The 27,849-nt window shown below is 40.9% G+C and overlaps 1 protein-coding gene across 29 annotated transcripts in view; it reads right to left on the bottom strand.

The window, feature by feature from the left end:
* The window catches only part of PUM2 (pumilio RNA binding family member 2), an 82,511-nt gene that overhangs the window by 4,669 nt on the left and 49,993 nt on the right, over positions 1–27,849 (bottom strand). For 11 of the 29 annotated variants that reach the window (XM_084826539.1, XM_084826528.1, XM_084826533.1 and 8 more), the window contains 9 exons: positions 27,475–27,756; positions 24,083–24,319; positions 23,520–23,564; positions 15,669–15,936; positions 14,376–14,505; positions 6,638–6,772; positions 6,288–6,425; positions 4,754–4,879; positions 3,811–3,932 (listed from right to left, as the gene is read on the bottom strand). In XM_084826539.1, the coding sequence (XP_084682665.1) occupies positions 3,811–3,932; positions 4,754–4,879; positions 6,288–6,425; positions 6,638–6,772; positions 14,376–14,505; positions 15,669–15,936; positions 23,520–23,564; positions 24,083–24,319; positions 27,475–27,756 (1,483 nt within the window). The remainder of the gene's footprint in view (positions 1–3,810; positions 3,933–4,753; positions 4,880–6,287; positions 6,426–6,637; positions 6,773–14,375; positions 14,506–15,668; positions 15,937–23,519; positions 23,565–24,082; positions 24,320–27,474; positions 27,757–27,849) is intronic. The other 18 variants (XM_084826540.1, XM_084826537.1, XM_084826538.1 and 15 more) reach the window with 5 other exon arrangements.

Genomic DNA, 27,849 nt, shown 5'->3' with positions numbered 1-27,849 from the left:
ACATAGCCATCAAGACTAGTAGCCATTGAAAGCCTTTTCCTCCAGGAATATGTCCAATCCCTCTTAAAGCCATCCAAAGTGGTGGCCATCACTACGTCCTGTGCCAGCGAATTCCACAGTTTAACTATGCACTGTGTGAGGAAGTACTTCCTTTTATCTGTCCTGAATCTATCACAAATCAACTTCATGAGATGACCCCGGGTTCTAGTATTTTGAGAGAGGGAGAAAAATGTCTCCCTATCCACATTCTCCGCACCATGCATCATTTTGTACACCTCTATCATGTCTCCCCTTTCCCCCCTTTTTTCCAAGGTAAACAATGTCAACTGTTGTAACTTTCCCTCAGAGGGGAGATGCTCTAGACCCTTGATCATTTTAGTTGCCCTTTTCTGCACTTTAATAAGGAATGGAAGAAATAAATATGCTGGGAATCTTTCAGAGAGAATTAAAATAAATAAATAGATTTCCAGGTTTATATCTCTTAGACTTTCTATAAAAGTCTTATTATAGTTTTTAGAAATCATTTGGGGGGAATAAAGGCTGGGTAACAAATATATAAACACCTTGTATTAAATATTTTATTCGTAATACTAAAATAAAATGTTTCATAATCCAAAGCTGTTCAATTTTTTCAACGACCAAAAAACAAATGGATAAAAAAATAAAAAATCCAAAAAATGTAATTCTTTTTGCAAAAAAAGAGAAAAGCTGCTAGAGCTGCAAAATTGCACAATCAGCAAACTAATTTTGACCCCTTTGGTGCTCGTACGGGCTCCACTTGCCATTTTGGTTTCTTAATCCTGACCCTATATTTGGCACCCACAGGGGCAGGGGATGGCCCAAGGAGTGAGGTTTCTGGCCCTCAGCAGGTGAAAATTACCCCCGCACCTTCCAAACGTGCCTACCCTGGTGATAGAGGATTCTTCCTGTATCACAAAAGTAGTATCAGAAACACTGGGGCACAGGAAAGGAGCTTATGCTGCATCCCCTTCCATACCAGTGTCATCCCAGTTGCTAGGAAAGAAAATGTGCTACAGTGGGTTCCAAACCACAAAAAGTAACTTGAAAAAAGACTCTGTATTTTTTCTTCAACAAGATATCTAACAGTCAAATTATACATAATGGATCTTTCCAAGTCATGTAGAATACAGTGGTGAAGGTTTGATTTTTAAAAATATCATTATCACTTATTAGATTTCTTAAGATACCTTTCTACCACTCAAATATTTTCTGGACAGAATTTAGGAAAATTGGCCCTGCCAACTGCTTCCCAAGTGATTGTCTTCCATCTGCACACACCAATTGTCCAAAGGGTCATTGGAGAAGGGTTGGTTCAACCTCTCACCAGCTGATATTTGCCAGGGTGGGCTTTCCCCCTTCCCTTTTAAAGTGAATGGAATGCTTACTCCACTGACTTGAATATAGAGGGAAAAAGCTCCACTTTCAAAAAATGGTTGGGGTGGGTGGGAGAAGGCCACCCCCACCAAGGACTTTTGGGGCAACTGGGTCCTTGGCTGGGGCTGAACTTCTCCCCCCCCCACTCCAGCTGATTTACAGTATTGCACTTTCTCCTCAACCCATGCAAATGAATAGAGAAATTGCTCCATTCACTGGTGTGGGGATGGAGGGAGGGAGAAAAAGGCCAGATATATATATATATATATATATAGAGAGAGAGAGAGAGAGAGAGAGAGAGCGCACACACACACACACACACACACACACACTCTCTCTCTAGTTGGGGGTTTCTCCCAACATCTTTGTGACTGGTTGCTGTCATGCCTTTGTTTTTTTCTTTTAGCTGCAATGCTAGTTTAACCCTAACTCCAATTTACTGAGAAAGATCCAGGCTCTTCATCTGAAAATTGCTTAGAAGTTTTTTTTTCAATTGCCAATCTTACTATTTTTATATTTGCCCAATTTTTTCAAACTCAGCATTTTCAATCTCAGCTTTCCCCTCAATATCATAAATAAAATATTTTCTTCTCAACCCTGGATATTTCCATGATATCAGCAGCTTAGTTTTAAGAATGCAAAATAGTTTCAAGTTGGCTTCTTGACAACAAGTGCCATATATTATTCAAATTTTGATAGTCATCTTGTAGACCATTTGATGGAAGGGCAAAGTATACATATCTTAAATAAATAAATTGCTGCAGCATTTATTTCCCTTTAAGCCTGCAAGTTAATCACACTCTGAAATTATGAGCACTTACTTACAAAAGAAGAATACCAGCATACAGCTTCAGAGCTGCTTCACACTTTAAACTGCATTGGCGTTTGCCATGGTGTAAACAAAGTTTCAAGGTGAAAATACAAGTACTTTGGGATCCGCAGTGACATGAACCAGGGAACTGGTTGTATGCATGCATATGGCTGTCGATCCCTGCTGAGTGTCCACTGTGTGTTGGAAAGGCAGGATGACCTTCACATTACATGCATTATCACAATTAATCTCTGTCAAAGACAGTTGTACCTGTAGTGCCATGTAAAGTGTGGAGCACCTCTTGGGATAGTCAATTCCTGACTGTAAGAGCAACCATAGTTCTCTGGAAACATAGCACAAAGTCCAACTGCAAATGGGGGGCTTCCGTAAGCGATTCCCACTTCCCCTGATCTCCCCTCACTGGAGCAGATTTGGAAGGGGGCACAGGGCATGCAGGGGGGAAAGGACGGAGGGAAAGTTCCATGGTGTGAGTGGAAGTCTATTTGCACAATGCTGGATGCAATCTGGATTTGGGCATACAGATTTGCAAAGTTTAAAGCAAACAACAGTAATTCAATGCCTAACATTAAAAACAGATTGGGCAATTAAGAATTTGTTACGAACTATACCTGGCAACCCCTTCATGGATCACTGCCTTGTTGTGGCGAAGGGGCTTGTGTAACTCAGTGAAGCCATAAGCTATGCCGTGCAGGGCCACCCAAGACGGACAGCTCATGGCAGAGAGTTCTGACAAAATGTGGTCCACTGGAGAAGGAAATGGCAACCCACTCCAATATTCTTGCCAAGAAAACCCCATAGAACGTATCACAAGGCAAGATACCACCCTAATGGCAGAAAGCGAACAGGACCTAAAAGAGCCTCTTGTTGAGGGTGAAAGAGGAGAGTGCAAAAGCTGGTTTGAAACTCAACATTAAAAAAACTAAGATCATGGCATCTGGCCCCATCATTTCCTGGCATATGGAAGGGGAAGAAATGGAAGCAGTGACAGATTTTATTTTCTTGGGCTCCAAGATCACCGCAGACGGTGACTGTAGCCATGAAATTAAAAGACGCTTGCTCCTTGGGAGGAAAGCTACGGCAAACCTAGACAGCATAGTAAGAAGCAGAGACATCACCTTGCCGACAAAGGTTTGTCTAATCAAAGCTATGGTTTTCCCAGTAATAACGTATGGGTGTGAGAGCTGGACTATAAGGAAGGCTGAGCGCCGAAGAATTGATGCTTTCGAACTGTGGTGCTGGAGAAGACTCTTACGAGTCCCCTGGACTGCAAGGAGGTCAAACCAGTCCATACTAAAGGAAATCAACGCTGACTGCTCATTGGAAGGACAGATATTGAAGCTGAAGCTCAAATATTCTGGCCACCTAATGTGAAGAGAAAACTCTCTGGAAAAGACCCTGATGCTGGGAAAGACTGAAGGCAAAAGGAGAAGGGGACGGCAGAGGATGAGATGGCTAGATAGCATCACCGATGCAATGAATATGGACTTGAGCATGCTCCGGGAGAGAGCGCAGGACAGGAAGGCCTGGCGTGCTATGGTACATGGGGTCACGAAGCGTCGGACATGACTGAACAACAACAATACCTGGCAAATTTATGCTGACTTAGAGTTAGAACTTTTCCTCTGATTTCGGTAACGATTTTACTCTTGTCTTCAGGACGGCCATGTTCCAACACATGCTGGATAACATAGTTTCCATACTGATCCTGAAAGTAATATACTCAAGTTGTTTTAAGCAAATTTATACTGATTAAACCTTTCTGAAAATACCCAAAGACCCAAGTTGAAGAGACAAACATTTATTGCATATCTACATCTAGAATTGTAACCTTTAGGTTATATGAACAAAATCATACAATCATAGAATCACAGGGTTGGAAGGGGCCTACAAGACCATTAAGTCCAACCCCCTGCTCAATGCAGGAAGCCTGATTCCCAAGCGGTCTCCCATTCAAGTACTAACCAGGGCTGACCCTGCTTATGATAATGTCCAAGATAAAAGTCCTCTTTAGGCTTTCATTCAGGAATGTGTGAAGGGGCTACAAGAAAGGGCAGGGCTAGCTCTGCCTCTTGATGACACCTCCATGCTTGGAATGTTTCTGGAGCCGATGCATAATAAGCTGGGGCCTGCAAGGGGATGGTTTTAAGGCGCATAGGGTTTACAACACCGGGACAGGAACCCTGGACAATTATGGTTTTCATCCATGTGTTGTATAGCCTAATTGTGATGAAGCTGGCCCCCTTCAGACTCAAGCCAATTGTGCGTTGGCATGGATGCATTGCTGGCATGTTGGTATCATCAAGGAGAGGGAACTAGCCCTGCGTGTTTTCACAACCTCTTCAAGCATTTCTAATGAACACCTGAAGAGGGCAAAATACTAAGCCAAAATCTAATGAATAAAAAGGTAGACATGATCTTTCTTTAGAATGTTCTTCCAATACCCACGTTCTTGTTAATAACTGATACATTAAAAATACCATTTTGCAATTTTTTTGTGTTCACCTGAATATTTCAGTGCACACCAACCTGCACAAGCTGTTCTGTGTGTTGATGGAGTTCTTCCAAAATTGGCAAAGTCTGTTCGGCAGTGCAGTGCTCCAGAATACGTTGAATTACTCTACAGCCATAAGGATGAGTTGAAAGCACAAACACCTTAAAATAACAGGGTTACAATTATTAACATATGCTTCAATAAACTTGTTGTACTCGGGACAAGGTTCCTCGATGGCTCAAGGCTTCCAAATTAAAAATTCCTATCCTTAGTAGCAGCAGAATCTCCAGCCCATGGAAATTTGCCATCTGGTTCACAGAGCCTCCTTGGGTACCTCCAGGTGGTGAGGTGAGGAATCCCTGCTGTCATTTGAGATAGGAGGTAACAGCGAGGATGCAGGCGGCAAGTGTCTGATGCCTGGAGAGGGGCACGGAACCCCATGCCCTTCTCAGCACAGAAAAAGGCAAAATGGGTGGGGGTGATGATGCCAGTGGGTGGAGCCACACCCATTGCCATCGGGCATGGCTATGCCACTGGCATGACCTGACCCACAGAGAGCCCAGTGGGGGGAGGGGGCAATTCAGGTGGGCCATGTTCTCTCTGTGCATGACAACCTGTGACTCTTGTGTCTATGCAGCATATTTTTGATTTTCACTGTATCATTTTTTAAAATCCATTGACAAAGCAGCTTGTGAAAAAATTACATGAACAATAAATAAGATTAAACATACCCCAAACCCTGAAAAGCAGCACTGGGGAGAGCACTAGCCATTTCTAGTGGGCCTGTGTTTAAAATGCCCCAGGATATGTAGAAGGTGGTGCATATTTTTTCACTATTTTGCCATTAAATTACTGCATTTTCTATTTCTCTCCAGCTGTTTTCTTCCTTCAAAAAAAGAAGACACGGCTGCTTCTGAGGAAATTGAGGACAGCAGGCTGCATCAGCAATGGTATTTGCCACCAGAAAAAAAACCAAGGAAGGGAAAGCCCCTCATACTTACAAATGTTGTTACCACAGGCTGCTACCAGGTAGAGACAGGGTCATCTTTACAGCCTCACATGACTGTTGAAAGCTTTCTTGCTAAGTGCACACAAGTGTATGTCCACGCACACATGTGTGTGTGTGTGTGTGTGTGACAGAGTGCTGAACCACCTGAAGACCAATATAATACACTGCATTTCTATACTGCCCAACAGCTGAAGTTCTCTCGGTGGTTCACAAAATACATAGATATAATAAAACATAATGTAAAATCTAGAACAAATTAAAACAGCCACAGAATGAAACCGAAGTCAAACAGCAGCAGTGGATAACAGCAGTGGACGGATCTAAAAAACACCAACATACTTTAAAAACTGACAGACTAAAAAGCCTAGAAGAATAAAAAGATCTTCAATGGGCAATGAAAGGATCACAACACAGGCACAAGGTGAGTCTTTCCGGGAATAAAAAACTGTACTATGCAAGGCTTTACTTGCAGCAGCATGCCTACAACTGTTATCTAAAAATTTACAATTATGAAAAGTAACAATCATTCTGTCAAAGAAAGCAAATGAAAAATTGACTACCTGTCCTTTGAAAGCATCAATAATAAACTGGAGTGACTGTGGCTGGACACATTCAATACACTTCTGTACCACGTGGTTTCCATTTTGATCCTTCACACATTTCAGGACATGACCATCCAGCTCCTTCACCATTTCATTCTACAAAGGAATAATTTGAGATTACCAAACTGCATAGGTTCCTAGCTGATGCTTTTGCCACAAACGTGTTTTTGAATTATGATTTACTTTAACATGAATACCACTTCCTATACAGAATTAGCAGATTTTATTAAAGTATGTTTCACAAAAAACGAGAAAATACTTTTAAGTTAGGTTTTGTATAAAATACAAAAAATATTGTTCTAACTTACAATTACCTGCTGGTCAGGTGAGATAGATTCTAGTGCTTTCTGAATGACACGACAACCATACATCTGTAGAGCTAACGGGAGAACATGTCCACGAATGCGTGTTGCAAGTGCTAATTTCTGATCAATGCTTCCGAACTACAAGAAAAGTGAAGGCAATGTTCACTACATGTCATTCTGAAGAAAGGTATGAGAGTGATGTTTTAAAGAACTTCGAAGTGCTTCTTATTCTGGGATTGCATTTTATAACCTCAAAATATGATCTCAGAAATAGGTATTTCAACAAAAGAATTCTAAGTGCAGATAAGAACACAAGGAGAGCCATGCTGGATCAGACCGAGGGTCCATCTAGTCCAGCATTCTGTTCACACAGTGGCCAACCAGCTGCCCACAGGAAACCAATAAGCAAGACATGAGGGCAACAGCATCCTCCCACCCATGTTCTCCAGCAACTAGTGTACACAGACATAATGCCTCTGATGCTGGACTGACTTGGATTCCTGCATTGACCAGGGGGTTGGACTTGATGGTCTTATATGCCCCTTCCAACCCTACTATTCTATGATATAGCCATCAGGACTAGTAGCCACTGATAGCCTTCTCCTCCAGGAATTTGTCTAACCCCTTTTAAAGCCATCCAAATCGGTGGCCATCACTGTGTCTTGAGGAAGTGAATTCCATAGTTTAACTATGCACTGTGTGGGGAAGTACTTCCTTTTACCTGATCTGAATCTCCCACCAATCAGCTTCATGCGATGACCCCAGGTTCTAATATTGAGGTAGAAAAATGTCTCCCTACCCACTTGTTCCACACCATGCATAATTTTGTACACCTCTATCCTATCTCCCCTCACTTCTTTTTTCTAAGCTAAACAAACCCAGATCTTGTAACCTTTCTTCATAGGGGAGTTGCTCCAGCCCTTTGATAATTTTACTTGCCCTCTCCTGCACTTTTCCCCAACTCTACAATATCCTTTTTTAGGTGCAGTGACCAGAACTGTACACAGTATTCTAAGTGTAGTTGCACCAGAGATTTGTATAAGGGCAGTATGATATTGGCAGTTCCTAATTATGCCTAGCATGGAATTTGCCCTTTTTTACCAGCAGCCACACACTGGGTTAACATTTTCATTGAGCTGTCCACCACAACCCCAAGATCTTTTTCTTTGTCAGTTACTGCTAGCTCAGATCCCCATCAGCTTATACTTGAAGTTGGGGTTTTGCCCCAATGTGCATCACTTTACAGTTTGCTGCCCATTCTCCCAGTTTGGAGAGATCCTTTTGGAGCTCCTCACAATCCCTTTTTGTTTTAACCACCTTAAAGAATTTGGCGTCATCAGCAAACTTGCCCACCTCACTGCTCAGTCCTAGTTTCAGATCATTTATGAATAAGTTGAAAAGCACTGTTCCCAATAAAGATCCCTTTGAGACCCCACTGTTTACATCCCTCCATTGGGAGAATTTACCATTTATTCTTACTCTCTGCTTTCTGTTCTTTAACCAGTTACTGTTCCATAAGAATTATCTTATTCCATGACTGCTAAGTTTGCTCAGGAGTCTTTGGTGAGGGACTTTGTCAAAAACCTTTCGGAAGTCCAAGTAAGCAATGTCTACCGGATCACCCCAGTCCAAGTTTACTGACACTCTCAAAGAACTCTGAAAGATTAGTGAGACAGGACTTACCTTTGCAGAAGCCTTGTTGATTGTTTTTCAGCAGGGCTTGCCCTTTTGTATGCTTACTAATTTTAACTTTGCTAATGCTTTTAACCAATTTACCCAGAACAGACATTAAGCTAACTGGCCTGTGAGTTCCCAGATCCCCTCGGATCCCTTTGGAAAGCAGTGTTAAAATCATTGTTTATGGGTCATAGTTCAGTAGTACAGCACATGCCTGGCATGCTTAAGGTCCCAGGTTTGATCCTTTGCATCTCCAGATAGGTTTGAAAAAGATTCCTGTCTGAAACTCTAGAAAGCTGCTGCCAGTGAGTGTAGACAATAGTGAGCTAAGCAGACGAATGATCTGACTCGGTATAAGACAGTTTCTTATGTATCTGTTGGAACAACCTTCATCTAGTCTTCATGATTCCTTTTCATCATGTAGTCTGTTTTTTTTTCTCTTTGGAGATTATCATTTACTGATCAGAGCTTAATTTAGAAGAAACACTTTCTGAAAGGAAAAGCATGAGGTGCCTACCACTCATATGGAAGTAATAAGGAACAGCATATAGAAGTAATTCTCATTTCTAGGAACGTCCACATACAGACAGGGATCCAGAGGACTGACGCATTCCCTGCCAGATTTGTTCTACTATATGGAGAATTCCCACTATATGTAAAGAGTAGTTTTCCTTGAGAAAAAAATGACAAAACTGCATGCCGTTTATGTCATAGACACAATGGAGCCCCCCATATATGCACTGGTCCATTTCATTTCTTTTATTTCATTTCTATACCACTGAAGCTCTCTGGGCAGTTCACAAAAATTACAACAATAATAAATAATACAAATAATAAAAAACGTTAACATACAAAATTTTAAAACAATTTAAAACAATTTACAATAAGAAACCAGGGCCTGATAACACAACTGACATTAAAAGTCCATCATATACTGCAAGTGCCTAGTAGTAGAGGATAGTCTTAATCTGGCACTGAAAAGATGACAGTATTGGTGACATGTAGGCCTCAGTGGGAGAGCATTCCACAATGTGGGTGGGGGGCACCATCGAGATGACCCTCTCCCTTGTTGCCACCCTCCGAGCCTCATTCAGAGAAGGACCTCAGGTTATGAGTGTAGCATACGGGCAGGTTCATACTGGGAGAGATGCTCCATAAGGTATTGTGGTCCTAATCTGTGTGAGGCTTTATAGGTCAAAGCCAGCACCTTGAACGGGGCTCAAAAAATTACAAGCAGCCAGTGCGAGCAGGCCAGAATCTGTGTTATATGTTCAGACTTCCTGGTCCCTTCTGTCAATTAAGCCAACACATTGCAGCTTCCAAACCATCTTCAAAACAGCCCCATTGCAGTAATCTAACTTGGAGGTTAACAGGGCATTGAGTGAAGCCAGGTTATCCCTGTCCAGGTAGGAGCGTAGCTGGGACACCAACCGAACCTGGTAGAAGGCACTCCTTGCCACTGAGACCACCATTGGAATGTAGTAAATGTGTAAAGGATTGTAGTCAGGTTAATTGTACAGTGGCTTAATTTGTTTGTGAAGATGTTGTGTGTTTGTATTGTGACCATATTTTTTTAAATAAGAGGTATAATAAAAGTCCAGTCAAAGTTAGTATGATCAAAATTAAACCAATTTTTACTTGAAATACTGTCAGTTTGGTTATATCTGGGAATAGCTTGGGCAGAAGAGTTTTCAGGACAAGTTTTAAATATTAACAAATTGTTAGTGAACTTTAACAACAAACAATACTCAATTGGTGCCTTCTGCTGACAAATTAGCTCAGTGGAATGGGAAGGGGATTCCACCTCCCCCTATGTCATGCCATATCTGCTCCAGAGGATTAGGGGGATCATGCAGAGCAGATTTCGGGTTGCGTGGGAAGGGAAAGGGAAAGTTCTGTTGCATGAATGGAAATCCACTTGTGCAACATTGGATGTCGCCCAATATTTTTTTGCTGATTTGTGAGATATGAATGTATCTTTTAAGCTGCTCAATAACCCAAGTTCTCTGGGTGGCGTACCATACATTAAACACATAAACGACAAACACTAAAACAATGAATCAAAACCGCACATTATAAAACCAAGGTAAAGCTAGCAGCAAAGAGCAAACACACTACAGCACATAAAATCAAAGTAAAACCCGCAGCAAAAAAAAGTGCAATGATCCGAAACCACTAAAACAGTTCTTAAAATGCCTGGGAGACTAATAACCTGGTCCAGTCTTCATGTGGTGCTGCAAAGACCATAATGTAGGCACCAGGCAAGCCTCTTCAGGGAGAACCTCCCTTGTGACCACCTCCTAGGCCTCATTTGGCTTGGGCACTTGGAGGAGGGCCTTATTATTTATTTCATTTCTATACTGCCCCATAGTCAAAGCTCTCTGGGCGGTTCACAACAATTCATAAAAAATACAAGAACAGGATTATACAACATTATGATAAAAACATAGTCGAAAGGTTTTTTAACATACAAAATTTTAAAACAATTTAAACAGCTAAAGACAATATCAGTAAACAATTTTTAATAGACCTATTTGAACAGCAGACATATATGCCCCAATCATATCTCATTAAATGCCCGGTAGAAGAACCTGGCACCGAAAATATGGCAGTGGCAGTGCCAGGCAAGCCTCAATGGGGAGCTCATTCTGCAGGGGGGGGGGAGGCACCACTGAGAAGGCCCTCTCTCTCGCTGCCACCTTCCGAGCCTCCCTTGGAGGTGCCTCAGATGTATACCAAGTCACTGCTTGAACTCTGCAAAGAGGGAGAGTGCACTTAGGCACAATCATGTCAGCTGCCTGGGACATCTGTGTTCCACAGAGAGTGCTAGCCATACCAGCAGGAAAATCCCCCAGAGCCTCTGGAACCTCTGGGGTGGACCATTTTAATAGAACCCCCACCCTTGCAGAGGGGAAAGCCTACTGAAAGTCTAAAGTTCAACAGGACATTATCTGACCATGACAAAGGAATAGATGTTAAATCCCTCACCTTCAGATCACCATCATCCTGCCCATCTGAGAAAATTGCATCCAGAATGTGTCCTGCCACATGTGTTGGGTTGATGATATGTTGGGACAGCCCCATGGTTGTCATGGTGGCCATGATGTCTTAAATGCCCTGCATCTAATGGCCTCGGCATGTATGTTAAGGTCCCCCAGAACCATCATCCTGGGAGTCCTCAGCACCAAATTTGAGACGATCTCCATCAGCTCAGGCAGGGAATCTGATGGGCAGAGGGTTGCATGGTACACCAGCAGAATCCCTAATCCCGGGGTCTCCGACATGACTCCCACAGGCACCATAGTGTCTGAAGGGACCTCCAATGGCACTCACAAAGCTCACTCCTCCCCGCCCCCTTAAATTAAAAAACAACAACAACAACAACCCTGGAAAACATTAAGGCGGTCTTCTTTCCCTTTCTAGCCTCTAGCCTTACCCATTCTCTCCCCTTTACCTTGCTATTTCCCCCTCCCTCCCAGCCTCTAGCCTTGCTATTTCTCTCGCCTGTCACCACCACTTTAGCTCACTTGACTAGCCAGGCCCTCAAGACAGCCATTATGTTACTAGCCACATCCAGTGTGTGCACCCACAGAAGCTTCTCAAATTCCCAAATGTGCCCACAGGTCAAAAAAGGTTGGGGACCCCTGTCCTAACACAAGGTTCATACACTCAATATTGGCACTCAAATGGACAGGAAGCCTGGAGAGGGAATCCCTGTAGACTACAGCGACTACCCCTCCCTGTCGCTCAAGTCTATGTTGGTGCTGTATGGACACAAGTGGGACAGACTAACTCCGCCCCTTTCCTCCAGCCAAGTATTGGTTATACGTACCAGGTCGGCCCCCTCATCCACAATCAAAGTGCTTGCGTTATACAGCTGTTATTGCATATACAGCTCTTTAAAATTGTATGTATACATGTCCAGCCATCTTACTACAAACAATATGTTAAAACTTAGTTACAAAACTATTATGAGACTGAGGGAGTGTTTTGCTCCAGTGATACCATACACTGTGGAATCAGCTTTTATCCCTCCTGGTCCAGGAGCCCTCCCAATGTCCCTGTCAGGTGGGACATTGGGAGGGCTCCTGGACCAGGGTTTTGCCTTACACTTCTACTCCTCCCTGTGGGTAGAAGCAAGGGTCTGAATAGGAATCCCCTAGGTCACCCTCTCTGGTGAGAGAATACCTTGTTCCTTGTCTTCCCCCAGTAGAAACTTGAGGGACAGTATCATCTGAATAGCTGTAAGAATAGGGGTTTCCTAGGCATAACAATTCCAATCTTCCTGCACTGTTCTGAAAACACTGTCTGCATAGCTTGCAAGAGTGGATGTTTTGAGTTTATCTTCTGGGATATTCTGCGAGTTTCAGAAAGTATTCATGTTTAAACTGTGATAAAGGCTAGGTGATAGGGCCAGTATAACTTTTAATTAAAAAGCAGTGGATTTTATTGTCCTCCTTCCTCACAGGAGTTCACTCCAGTGGGATAAAGTTCATAAAGCTTAATCAGTTAATATGCATTAGGGCCAAATTTTCCTATGTGAAAATTGCCAGGGAAGTCTAACACAATCACATTTGACTTCAAAAGAGGTAACTTCTCTAAACTGATGGGACTGATGGAAAGGAAGTTGAAAGGGGGAGTCAAGAAGGTTAAATCCCTTCAGAATGCTTGGAGGTTACTCAAAACCACAATAATAGAAGCGCACAAATGCATACCACAGATTAGGAAAGGTAGCACCAAGTCCCAGAAGTCACCAGCATGGCTAACGAGCAGGGTCAAGGAAGCTATTAGAGAAAAGGCAGCTTCCTTCAGAATATGGAAGACTTGCCAAAGGAGAAAAACAAAGGGGAGCACAAGCTTGCACAAAGGAGATGCAAGCAGACAATAAGAAGGCATATTGCTAACGCCATGAAGTCCACAATAAAGAATTATGTAAATATATCAGAAGCAGGAAACCAGCTAAGGAGGCAGTTGGACCATTGGATAACAATGGAGTTAAAGGAGGACTAAAGGAGAATAAGGAGATCGCAGAGAAGCTGAAAGAATTATTTTCATTGTCTTCACTGCAGAAGATATAGGACAGATACCTGTGCCTGAACTGATGTTTTCAGGAAGGGAGTCTGAAAAACCGAGGCATAGCGGTGACAAAAAATGAAGTTCTCAACCTTATTGACAAACTGAAAGTTAACAGATCACCGGGCCCAGATGGTATCTATCCTAGAGTTCTTAAAGAACTCAAATATGAAATTGCTGATCTTCTAACAAAAATATACAGCATGTTTCTAAGATCAGCCTCTGTACCAGAGGATTGGAGAGAATGGTCAATAACACCAATTTTTAAATAGGGATCCAGGGGGGATCTGGGAAATTACAGGCCGGTTAGCTTAAAGTCTGTTCCAGGTATATTAGTTGAAAGCAGCAGCATTAGAGATAAAATCAGTAAGCATATAAGGACAAGCCCTGCTGAAAAAGAATCAACATGGCTTCCGCAAAAGTAAGTCCTGTCTCACTAACCTTTTAAAGTTCTTTGAGAGTGTTAATAAACATGTGGACAGGAGGGGTCTGGTAGATATTGTTTACTTGGACTTCCAAAAAGCTTTTGACAAAGTCCCTCACCAAAGACCCCTGAGCAAACTTCTTATGTTCTTATGAGACAGGGCTGTATAAATCAAAAACATCCAGTCACTGTTAAGCACATTTAAGTCCCATCAACTTCAATGGACGAGAGTTAGGTGTGAACTCAACTCCCACTGAAATCAAGGGACTTAAGTGCTTGGTTTTGGCAGGATTAGGCCACAAACAGAGTGCAACTATTATATTTCATTAGAAATTCTGTTCCAAAATTTAGGTACAGTGTCATCAATTGAGAATCATCCCATGCCACTAGGTGAAATTTCAGTCTATCACTGAAATGGATAAAGCCTGGGGAAAGCTGGAAAGAAAAGGATGTTAGCAACCTTCAGTATAAGAAACCTAGGGTGGAAGAGAGAAAGAGTCTAGATCTTCCCCCATTGGGACAAACGCAGATGATCAAAACCTTTGACAGTGACTGTTACATACTTACCTCAAAGAACTTCTGTATTACATAATTTCCAAACACATCTGTCATCAGCTGATATGCTGCTTGAAGAATCTCACTAAATACCATTTGGCGCTCAGCTGGAGTAGCTCTTTCTAGTTTCTGCTGTATAAATCTGCAAGCATCAGAAATATACATGCCACTATAAATGAAAAATCCAAGTACTGTAAAATCCTTAAAGGTATTGATGATCACATCAAGCCACTCAAATAAAAGCTGAAGACCATAAAGACACCCAGCATTTTATGATGTATTAGTTAAATAGTAAATTGCAAGCTACACTAAATTTGGTCGGACGGATTGGATAGTGTTTTAGATTGCTGTTTTAGGGAGCAATCCTATGGCTGCTAGTCGGCGGCTAGACAGCCATAGGATATCTGGTTTTCCGGGAACCAACCTTGGAGCCCGTGCTCTGAGGTCAGTTCCCGGAGAACCAACCTTCCCCCCATTCCGTGCTGTGTCACAGGCAGAATGGAGGAGCCCTGTGCTCCATGCTTGCAAGAGGAGCACAGAGTGGCCGAAAAGGGGCGTTACCGGAGGGCGTTCCAGGGTGGGCGGAAATGCCGCTACGACACATTCAATGTGTCATATGGCAGCCTCCTCCTCCGCTCAGCCCTCCTGCGGCTATACAGCCGAAAGCGGCTGTCTAGCTGAAAATGCAGGGCAGAAGGAGCGCGGAGGAAACGATCCCCTCCGTGCTTCTCTTGCCCTGCATTGGATAGGCAGTCGCCTCCGAGTTTGGAGGCGGCTGCCTATCTGCACAGGATCGCACCCTTAATTTTCTAATTTTAAATTAGCCAACTTTTATTTGTACGTTATATTTTTATTTTGTGTGAGAACTGCCTGTGGAGGGCTTTTTGCCTGAAATGCAACACAGAAATAGTGGTAATAAATAAAAACACATATATACATACTTTGGGATAGCCCTAGTGAAGCCATACTGTGAAATACGATTTCCATTATTAGTTATGATTATAGTAGTACTATCTCATAAACTTTAGTGAGATGAAATCAATGCAACTGACTCACTGCTGACAGTGAGACTTCATCTCACATTGGCCTTTGCAAGAGGGAATGTGCATGCTGAATGCCCACACTTGATCTCTCCCTGGGAACCTTGGGAGTGAAGTATTGTCTGAAGGGACCCATTAAGAAGGAGCCTCCAACTATTTCTATGTTGAATATGAAAGAGATGAACATTCAATATGTTTTCTTCGAAGAACCAATTAAAGGGAGCAGTTATTATTGTAAATATTCAGCATTGTTACAAATGCTTACCTAGAGCCATGCTGATCTCGTGAAAACTCAACTATGTGTCCAACCAGGTCTCTTAGTTGAAGATTAGGGAAGCGATTGTTTCTGAAATCCTCCAGTAACCTACTACGTCCAGAAGGCATAATGTCAGACCTACTATAACGGAGACGTGAGGGAGGAAACAACTGGCTGCTGGAGCTAAAAAGACTGGAGGTACTTGCTGCACTGCGATACTTTGCTTCTGCTCCAGGTGCTGCAGAGATATAGCGACCACTACCGTTGGTCAGTCCTCCTACAATGAAGCAGCTCTATTAGTAAGAAGTCTTAAATATGCCATAGTTAAAGTGTTCTAGAACTAGGGAAGGCTACAATAATTAATGGACTTTCACATTTCCTTTTTGTTAATTTCTAGTTAAGTAGTTTCTTATGGCAGAAAGGAACAAGCAAGCCTTTTTTCTTTTTCTTTAACTGAGGGGCAAGAAGCAATAAAACTAACCAAGGCAACTCCAACATAAAACAAGAACCCCACAACTAGCTTCTAGACATCAGTGCCTTTCATAGAAAACAAAACTTAACTTCAACACTGGGCAGTGTGTGTGTGCATGCACATGCGCACACACACACACACACGCGCGCTTGAATATGTGTGTTTGTTTTAGGTTAACCACATGAATTAAAGCAAACACTCAACTACCCTTTCCAGCCTCTCTCACATTAAGGCACACAGACAAGATGTAAATAGCTTCACACCTCCCACTACTTAGGCTATACCTCTTCTAAGGAATTAACATAACTAGTTCAGCAGACCAGCCTCCTAATCTGCTATCATTAAGTTCATGTGGGAGAAAAAAACTGAAACACAAAACTGAAAAACTAAAACTGTGGTTTTAAGGGGTATTCTAAGACACACTCAAATGAAATCCTGCTTTGATTTCCATTTTTGTAACCACTTCTCTCAAAAAAACCCTCTCTATGCACCCTTCTAAATCAACCTCAGGCTTCAACCTCCCATACTGAAACAGTTGCTACTAGACAACACCATTAAAACTGAAGTGTTTGCAAACAAGACATTTTCAACCAAGTTCATTAGCCAGCTCTCAAAACATGTCAACTTGGTGCATATGATTCAACCACTTGGCCTAGACTTATAGATAATTGAGGAATAATTTATGACTCGATTCGCATGATCAGCTTGGCTGTTTGGGAGCGTGTGGGAGAGAACTGGCTCCTGCCCGCTTGCCTGGTTCCACAACACCCCGTCCTTGGGTTACTGACAAGACATGTGAATCCAGCACTCTGTTATATGGGGTTAAGCAACCCAGAATTTTTATGGTTTGCTGTTGGACTAAAACTCTGGGTTGTTTAACCCTAAACAATCCAGAGTGCCGGGTTCGCACAGGGTGTTCTTCGGTTGTTTATAAAGCTAGATGTCAAGCAGAAGCGACAAGCATGCAGGAGGCAGCACACTTGCTACAGCACAGCCACAGCAAACCTAAGTGTTGTTTAATCCATAGTTAGCCATTATGTGTGAACCAGGTCTATAGCAAACATCTACTGATTTTACCAGCATAGAATCAACCCTGTGAGATGACAGGCCAGGCCAATCCAGAGCTCACTGTGTGGGATATGAAAGTATGGAAAGTCTCATATCTACTTGAAATATAGTGGTATAGCATGTTTTGATATGGAATGGATAGGTTGCTACATAGGGAAAAGTAATCTAAATTAACTAATCATATTAAATATACAATTCTCTCCAGCATGTATTAGTTTAGCTAATAGTTTATGAAGTGTAATAAAACATTTCTAAGACAACAGGACCAGATTCAAAGGTTGCGTGACTGGATAGATGTGGATAAATGTAGAGTGGATAGAAAGTGGATCTTTCTTCTTCCCCAAGAGGGCAGGGGACTGGCTGGCTGGCTGGCTGTGGGGGCTACCAGAGAAGTCAACTTCCACACACATTTATCTTGATCGAACCTACTGTCAATACATCATGCTATTACAAGCTTGCTAGACCAAATTATTGTGGTGATCCAGTAAAACTCCTCATCATTTGGGGCATTCGTTCATAGTGAATCAGAAAGTATGTTTATTGCCTTATGCAATATATTGTTAAAGGAGAGATGCAGGATTTTTTTTTTTGGCAAGATTGAACACCAGTTTAGGACATTAGAATAAAGCCAATGGGATGAATAGTAGTGATTCAAGCTTAAATATACATACAAACTGTATTGCTTACATCCAAATGCCATCACAAAGTTTAGTAGGTTTACCTGCTACCAGTTTCAAGAAGATAGTAGGTTAATATCACGGAGGGGAAATAATCTATGGTGTCTTATTTCCCGTCCCTGCACATCCTGGTTGCATGCCTGGGTGATTAGCATAATTACTCCCCATCAGCACAGCTTGTCATGTTGTGCAAACTGAGCCAGGGTGGCTTGTTGCGTGGGTAAAAAGCCACCCAGAACTCGTGGCCTGTTGTAGGTTCTGGCAACCCACAGCAACAAGCCACCCTGGATGGGTTCGCACAACATGATAAGCTGAGCTGGCGGGGGTAGCTATGCTAATCCCCCAGCATGCACAGGGAGGAGAAATAAGCCACCATGGCTTATTTCCTCTCCATGATCGTGCAAACCAGGTCATGGTACGATCCAGGCATTTTACTCCATGAACAGAAGGTACTTCTACTTGCACAAAGAGAGGGCTTCGAAATTCTGTTGATTGTCTCCCATGCATGCCACATACCATGCCATAGCAGAGGGACCCCCAACCCCTTGAGAGCAGCTCTTTGGAAGACCCTGGGACTGTAGTAGGAAGGAGATAATGGGAACCCCACATTCTGTGAGCAAAATTCCAGTCATGGTTCTCTCAATCTCGCTAATTGAGCTTCACTTCTATACAGTATTCAAGCCACCCAACTCTTCAGCCATTATTTTTATAGATTCTATAAAAAGCCTGTTTTTAGAGACACAGTGACAGATAAATAATCCACGTTTGACATAGTAAAATAATAATAATAAACATTAATTTTGTATTTGCTTAAACGTCCATGGAAAAAGAAGAGACAGAACAGTGAAGCAGCTTTGTGCGGCAAGACTAGATCCTGAATATTTCTTCCACCCTGAAGAGGCAGAGGGACAAAAATGATCAATTCTTGTCCTGGAGATTAGCCTGAATGCAGAGGACGCTTACTCTGCAGTGATATTAATATGGTCACTTGAAGACTAAATATTGATTGAAATCTGGGCATGTGAGTAATAGGTTCAATGCAGTAACATTTTTGAAAGCCACGAGGTGGCAGCAGAGTTTGCTTAATAATTACGAATTATTTACCATTTTCTTTACTTCAAATGCATGGAATCCAAAGTCCGTATTATTGAACTACATATTAGAATTCATATGTTCAGTTTAAATGGTGATAGATATTTGTAAGAATTTAGTTCCCATAAACTTTATGATGTAATTAGCGCACACAATCAAGGCATAATAGACAAATTAGGAATTATCTTGCACACATTTTTTTTAAAAAAATAAGTCCATGAAGCTAAGTAGATATAATATTTGCCATCAGTTTTACTTAATTTACTGAGTAACCAAGGTTACTAAATGTAAATGTTGTGTGACCAGATCTGCATCTAGCACGTAAACACATCTTACTAATCTTATTTGGAAAATTGTCCCTGGAAACAATTTTTTCTTTTCGTATTTGACAGCTATTTACAAATACCGAATGAACATATTCTCACTTTCATTTCCATCTTCTATAGAAAATACTGCCCCAATCATTTTATAAAATGTGACATGAAGGAATCAGTTGATATTTTTACCACCATCTCCATAAATAAGAACATGCGTCTGTACCCTACAAGGGAGACTCCTACATTTATTAAAATAAGTGGAAGGGAAGGCAGTGACAGAACAATGGCAGGCATAACCCTAGCAGAGGTAGCAACCATGTAAGGTGATGGGAAGGCAAAAGCAGGGAGTAAAGATATTGGGAAAGACAATCTCTAAAAAGTAGGGTAGAGAAAGGACTAATGCACCAAGAGGAAATGAACTTTTATTCTGAGCCCCTGTTAACTGGCTTGAAAAAATGGTTTGGGCCATTGCATTTTCTCTAAGGTAAGGAAGAAGGCAGAAGCAGAAGACAGAAAAACTGCTTTTTATGATACACAGCAGAGACGTTTCTTCCTGGTATTTTTTCCCCATGTGGCAACAGTTACCAAAACATTAAGCAGATCATAGCCCTCATCTATAATTAATTCAAAACTGCAATCTTACCTGTTTTAAATATAACAGTATCTACAAATACCAGTTGGCATTCAATATAATTTTTGCTAAGGTGAAACTTAGTATTTCCTTTAGTGGGCTCTTTCCATCCATGAAAGGCTTCTGATGCAGCGGAGTGTTTCCCTGGCGGAACAGAGGAAGATCCGCTAATTCCTGCCCTTCCTCTGCAGCCCCCTACGACCCCTAAAAACCTGCTCTAGAGGGTTGGGGGACCCTCCAGAAGATGGTGCTGAGGGTTGCAGGAGGGAGAATTGGCAAAAATTATCTCCCCCTGCCGCCGCCCCCCCGCTCCCACACACATACATGCCATAGTGCCCTGAGCAGGATGGGGACCCTCAACCCAACTCAGAATATAGAAGTGACCTAATGAAATGAGATTTGATCATCTGGATACTAAGTCTAGGCCATTCTTTTGCAGTAAAGAATTGCAGTAAATAATTTATTCAGCTAATCATTTGAAAACAAAGTGTGCATTTCACAAACTGTCACTGAAAATGTGTATAAAAGTTATGCGTTGGAAAAATAAGCACACTGCCCTGACTGATAAGACTCATATATGCTTAACTACATTTTAACCCCCTTAAAAATGTTTTAAAACTCAGGTGTTTAATTGCTCTTCTTTTACAATTCATTTCATGAACAAATTTGTTTTAACTTTGCAAGAAGTTTCTAAAGAACAGGTATCAGTCAAAAGTACAATACAATCTTTCAAAAAGATCTTGATATATGTCCTTCAGAATTTGTGGTCTCTCTAAACTATCATCAAGAAGATAAACTATTAAGGTCTTTTTACTCTATGAAGAGAGAATAGTATCCTTCGAAAGCTGTCTTAAATTATACACAATAGTTAAAATCAAAGCTCTTTTTAAAAGTCTGCATAGATTCAGGCATCTGTACTAAATTCTACTGAAAGATCATGTTCATTCCACAGCATGTGTCTGCTGTAAGGACATAAAGGTACAGAATGTGTATTGGGTACAGATTTCAATTTCCTATTAAGTTTTTAGACATTTAAAATTTTAACTTTAAAGTTTAAGCCCATATGGCTCTGAATACATAATTAAAACCATTTGATCCATGCATGCTGAAACATAAGAAGCCGGAGGTGCTGCTGAGTTCAGGACTTCCAGCAGGCAAAGCTTCAGTGCTTTGCATACATCTTTTGCCCCTTCCATAACTAGTTAGCAGAATAAGCCATGAACCACAACCTATACAAAATAAGAAATGCTTAATTCACACAATTTATACAGGTTATATAGTTCACTTTTGTTGTAGAGTTTAAATGATCACAGTGCAGAATGTAAATATTTTAGTCCAGAGTACACTCAGCCTGATCAGACACTATTTATAGGAGAATAATCTCAGACCTTGGGGTCACTTATGCTCCTAACAACAAACCATGGATTAGCCAATGGGTGGTTCAGGCCCTAAACAAGCCATCGGTCTGGGTTCGGATGTCATGTTCCACAACCTATGAAGGAGCCGATCGTGGGTTGTTCAGTAAAAGCAGAAGTGGCTCTGTTTGTGTACAGCAACCCATGGGTTATTGAACTGATGGACTGTCATTATGTGCAAAACAGGTCATAGACCTGGTTCACACGTAACAGTAACCCACAGTTTATTTAACCCACGGGTTGCTGAATTCTGGGTTGTCATGAAGTGTGAATGCAGTTGCACTAACAAACTGAAGTTTAATAACCACAAATAACCCGAAAAAGAGAACCAATGGTTTGTTGTTATGTTGTGAACTCTGGGTTGTTTACACCACGTGTTGTCATTACGTGTGAACCCCAAATTATGGGTTGTTTATGAGTTGTCTCACCAGACTACAGAGGCAGCAGGCAAGAGTGATAAAAAAAACCCAGCCCCTCTATATGCCAGTGCTACAGTGCCACAAAGGCATTTGGGATACAGTGAGTGAGTGAGTGAGTGAGTGAGTGGAGGGAAACAACTTAGGGACTGAGGAAACAAACCCCGGTTGTTTAACCATCTGCCAAACTAACTGTGGGTAGGGCAACAAACCATGGGTTAACCATGGGTTAAATACACCATGGGTTAAACCAACTATGGCTTAGTGTTACATGCTTATCAAGTCATCGTCAGACATTACTTTCTCCTCATAACAAGGAGTGCAAGAGAACTTCAGATTCTTCCCAAGTAGAGATTTCTCCATGGCTAACAATGTCCAAATAGGACCTAAGCCTGGTCAACTCTAGGGACACCTGAAGCCTCCCCCAAATCTTGTTTAACATCTGATAAGACCTGTTTCATTGTAGTTACAGCCAATTTAAGCGTATGGTGATAAATTAAAGGGCATTTTCATCTTCTGGCTATGCAACTGTCTTATTTTAGAAAAAATGAGCACAGAAAACACGTAATTTAGGTAATGAAACCTGTCATTTGACTTTTGGAGAACACCAAATCATTTATTATGAATTCTAAATATTGTAGATAGGAGCTTCATGATGTCGTTTTAAATAAGGGCACTTTGCACATTAGTCAATATAAATCTTACATAGCTTTATTTAGTACTATTCTTCCTAAATGTAGCCAGGCACTCAATACAAATGGGGACAATAAATATATACACAAACCCTAAGACCCAGTTCACATGATTAAATAATCATGCTTTGGAGTGTGTGGGAGTGAGCGTGCTGGCTCACAACTGCTTACCCGCCTCCATTTTGCTAAACAACCCAGGGAGGCCCTGTTCCTGGGTTGTTCTCCATTATGTCCAAACCCAGAGCTCTGGATTTTTGAGGGAGAGACAACCCGGAGTTTTAACCCAAGAACAACCCATGGGTTAAAACTTTGGGTTGTTTCTCCCTCAACAATCCCGAGTTCCGAATTCAGACATCATGGAGAACAAACCAGGAACAGGGTGTCCCTGGGTTGTTTGGCTAAGTGGAAGTAGGCAAGCAGTTGGGAGCCAGCACACTCACTCCCAAACAATCTACGGGTCAATTGTAGGTTGCTTAATTGTGGAAACAGTGTCTAATTGCCTATTTTTTTTTACATGTCAATGGGAAGTCACTCAGTTATTTAATTGGGTAATGTACCATAATGCAGCAAATGGATTTTAAGCATTCCAAGATATGTGACATTTTGAAACATTTCTGGTAGTCAAGTTTTGGATCTCATTCATATTCCCTTCCCTACCAAAATGTCCAGTGACTGTACAGTTTACAAGTGTAACGCATATGAAGTTAATTTATACTCAGCTTATACCAGCCTTCTCTAACTGGTACGGTCCAGATGTTTTGGATTTCAACTTCCATCTACCCCAGCCAACATGTGCAATGGTCAGGAATGCTGGGAGTTGTAGTCCAAAACATCTGGAGGCACCAGGTTGGGGAAGGCTGGCTTACATTAATTACAGAATTATTAATAGGGAAATATATAATTACAAATTGCAAAATATGTTCTCCAAAGTATGTAATTATATAGTGCAGTTAGATAGTTATAACTTTTAAAAATAAACCAAATAGCAGCACACATTCTCATTGGTTCAAATACGAAAATATTACTGAGGCAGTAGGAGTAATGGAAATAAAGCGTTATAGACTAAATACCGCTATTTACCTCTCAGATAGTATGTTATTACCTTCCCGTTTTGAAGGTGAGTTCCTAAAAAGATTTAATGTGAATTCATTAACCTGTTGGTTCAGAAAGCAGTTTTCAGTACTGCAAACTTTGCTTGAGCTTTTCTTTAACAATGAAGCAAAACTTGTATCATTACCACGCACCAAACATTAGCCTAAAGCTGACTCCATAAAAAGCAGACATATGTTTAACACAAATACAAGGAAAATATACCTTTGCCTGTCAAACAACAACAACAACAACAACACAACAACAACAACCCAATCTTAGCTTTAATAAGTATTAGGCTTTCATTTTTGTGTGGCAAATCTGCAGGGTGGTATGAAAAAACTTGTTGCTCCCATAGCTGATTACTTTCAATGACCACATCAGTTAAAGATTGACTGCACTGAGCAACGTAGCGGGACTAGTCCCACTATACAACATTGTTTTACTGAAAAGGCAAATTGACATCTTTAACTCAACATAAAATATTGATATACATATAAAAATACATATACACACATACATATACAAACAAAAAAGGGCTTTGATTTTTTTACCTAAATGCAAACTGGATGAGGATCCATGTGATGAAAGTGATGGCGGTGGCGTAAGTGAATGTCCTGGAGTTTGGCTTGGCAGAGGCATGCCTATTGGGCTTGGAGAGGAGGAAAATCCCAGACTATTGTAAAATGGCTGCCCTATGGGTGCTAGGCTGCTACTAGATCTTTTGTACAAGTCAGAACTAGTAGATAGAGACTCTCTCCTTGTGGCACTACTACTTGCAGAACTGCCAACTGAAGAAGAAATAAAAAGACCCTATTACATACAGTGTCAACCAAAGAAAACCTAGCCCCAACCTACAGCTGGGCAATAACAGATGTGATCACAATAATTATAACAATAAAATTATTCTGAAGACAATTACTGTGATAACCACACATGATTTAATAAATCACAAAATGAGTACAAGCATTCCTCAAGTAAGGAAGAATTTTAAGCAATCTCCAAGTCTTAATACACTCAAGACTTAGTAACATTTTATAGTATTTGATACTCTGGAGTCAGGCTTTGGGACCAATAGTCAGGTATGTCGTACTGTGTTATTATGAACCAATGAAGCTGAATATTAAATTGAAGTAATTTAACAATTCCCCTCACTTAATTCAGCTGAATTACTGTTTTGAGAGGAACCCCCCACCCCACTCAATGATAGCTTAAACATGCTTCAGGATTTGTCTGCATGAGAGATCCTAAACATCAGAATTACTTTCACTCTACTCCACAATTGCCACTAAAAATTACCCCTAGATTCTGCACATCTCAGGACCATACAAACTGACCACACTAAACATTCTTGGATTTAAAAAAGGAAAAGAAAAAAGTCCAACAGTATTTTGAAGGCACAACATAAAAGGATGTGGACCGCAGTATAGGGCTGGGTTGACACAGTTAAGGAACTGGGATGTGTTGATAAAGGTATGCACTAGAAGCTTAAGTTAATTCTAGCTTAATGACATGCTTGTATATGCCCAGTATTATAGGATAAAGTTCATACCAGTGGTTTTCCAAATCATAAACTATCATTTATTGTGAAAATTATGTGATAGCAAGATGTTAAGACAGCCTGGTTACCCAGTATACTTGAAGATAAGATCTTGCCTCCCTATTTAGTAAATTTGAGCAAATATCCTGAACTTGGTTTCAAAATGTGTCTTCACCTCTTTGTTAAGTTAGCCAGATTTCCCCTTTTGCTTTTAATTTAAAAATGTAGTCTATGTCCACATTAAGTGCTATCTGTACTCAAAGCAGATATAGAAGCAGACTGAGGTCCATCTGCCAGGGAGAATTCAAGAAATGTTTGGGAGGACCTTCCCCTCCCTGAAGATGTGTACACATTTTTGCCGTATTTCCCATTTATTTAGAAAATAATTTTAGCACACTCCAGTCAAGGTCATATATTGCAGAAAAGAACTGCAGTGGCATCTAAAGAAATTAAGATGGCACAATAAGACAGCTAATTTCTAGAATGTCACAATATTGTGGGTTTAAATGTGGATAACCCAGTTTCAAATCCCAGTTCAGCTATCAAACTCACTGGATGGCCTTGAACAATTCACTCTCAACCTAACCTACCTCAAGAGGGTTTTTTTTTTGAGACTAGAACAATGCTCTGAGCTTCTTCTGGGAGGGTAGAAAACAAATGTAAAATAAATATATGTAATTATCATAGTGGTAACAGTACCATATACTATTTAAAAATAATAATAATTAGGGACTTGAATAGACTTACGTTGATATAATCAGCCAGGATTCTCGTAGGCAGAATTAACTTTGAAATTATTATTAATTTTGTTTCTGTACCACCCAAAAGCCAAAGCTCTAGGGCTGCAATTAAATAGTGCCCAAGAAATGCAAGACTACAAATAAAGATCTTTAAAAATAGACATATGTTTTATACTAAAGTACTAGAGCAAAAAAAAAAAAAAAATCAATCTTCAGACGCCTACCATAAAAAATATGTTTTAAGGATACTCTTCTTCCTATGCAAAAATGATAGGAACATAATTCTAGGTTTTGCCATTCATAGCTTTCAGTTGAAAACGTTTTAAGACCTGCATAGCAGGTACATTTTTACAGTACATTCTGCCTGTTTACTCATTTTAAATGGACAACTACAAGCTAAAAGACTCTATAAGATTAAAATGGGGAAACTGCATATAACAGTCAAATGGAAGAGTTCTATTACGTTCCCTAAAACATTTAAAAAATTGTTTCGCATGGGACATTTTCCAAGGTCAAGGTGTGCAAGCTCACTTCTATTCTTTTGTAAAGTGCACAGAATTGTGTGTGCTTCACTCATGCCTATCCCTATGCAATGTAAACAACTAACACCTACCCATGTGTGTCTCACCATATGTTAACATTTTCTTCAATAATAAACCATTTCCACAATCTAAGTAGTTCAAATTCTAGAAGGGTGTTTATGTACTTATGTTTTCACGTTGTGAATAAAGCAATAAAGATCACTGCACAATGAAAATAAAAGAAAATGACAACGTTTAAGCACTTTTGAACTGAAATAGTTCAAAGAATAAAGTAAATCCTAGATAGCACAAGTTGTTTAAGAGACCAACGGCTGCATTCTGAGACAATGTCAAAAGAAAATCCCCTTGCATCTGCACAGAAGCAGTGCACACAGAGCAATATGGAATGAAAGGTAGTTGTTTCCAATTTCTCTCACCGTAGGATGCCCTTGGTGATAGGAAAAAGGATACTCATCTCACTCTCCCAGATGTTCTTGAGAATGGACTTGTAACACTGAGAAAGGGAAACCACTTTCTCACCTCCAGCAACAGTACTCCTGATAATTGATGCTGTTAGAGGTGGTGAAGGGAGGATATTTGTTGCCCACTGCTCAGACTAAAGCAACCCTAGCCACATTTAAGGGACACAGGGCAGCTCCCACCTTATGGAATGCCTTCCCTGAGATCAGGCACGCACCTACATTACTTTGTTTTCAGCATTTGCTGTAGACTTTTCCTTTAAGGCAAACACTTCCTGTTGTTGTTCAGCCACTGTTTTATTGACCTCTTTGCTTTTATGGTTACCTTTTTATTTTGTGTTTTAATTTTTTGTACATGGCTCCGATACTGGAGCGGCTTATACATTCTATAATAAATAAACTTGACTATAAGACCAACACATCACAAGAACAAGCTGTTTAAAAATCCCCCAAAACATGAGCTACCTGTCACCATCACTAACACACTAAACACTGTTCATTATGTGTAAGATCTCATATGTAAAACTGCCTTCCTTTCAACTCCAGATGCAGCATTTTTAGTACACATACAACATAAATGGGGACTAGATTTTTTTAAAGTTAGAGCAACTCATACATCCCCTTCACTGTTTTCCTTCTTTTTAAAAAAAGAACAAAAAAACTTACCAGATGAGCCAAATCCACCAAGTGCAGACCCAATAGCAGCTCCTAAGGAGCTGCTGCTTCCAAAGCCAAGAGATGTATTTCCTGGTTGGCCAGGACCATGTGAAAAGAGTGAACTGCTCTGGGAGTTATTGGTCAAGGTACTGTTGCCATAAAATGAATTAGATTGAAGACTGTTGTTTGTTTGCTGTTGCTGCTGTTGAGGCTGGGCACCGAGGGGCCGAAAAAGCCCATTTGTGGCTCCTGTGAGATTGTTTGCTGTTCCTCCAGCTGAAGCTGCTGCAGCTGTAAAACACAGGGTTTTCAATTATCAATAGGATTCTAGAATCATTTAACTTTAGAAACAGGATATTATTCTCATTAATCTCTCCCACAAAG

The sequence above is a fragment of the Heloderma suspectum genome, chromosome 1 (genome assembly GCF_057233095.1).
Source record: "Heloderma suspectum isolate Gila_16-S chromosome 1, 16-S_ref, whole genome shotgun sequence".
Lineage (NCBI taxonomy): Eukaryota > Metazoa > Chordata > Lepidosauria > Squamata > Helodermatidae > Heloderma > Heloderma suspectum.
Note: the sequence above shows the minus strand (reverse complement) of the source record. Positions and strands in the feature narration are given on the sequence as shown.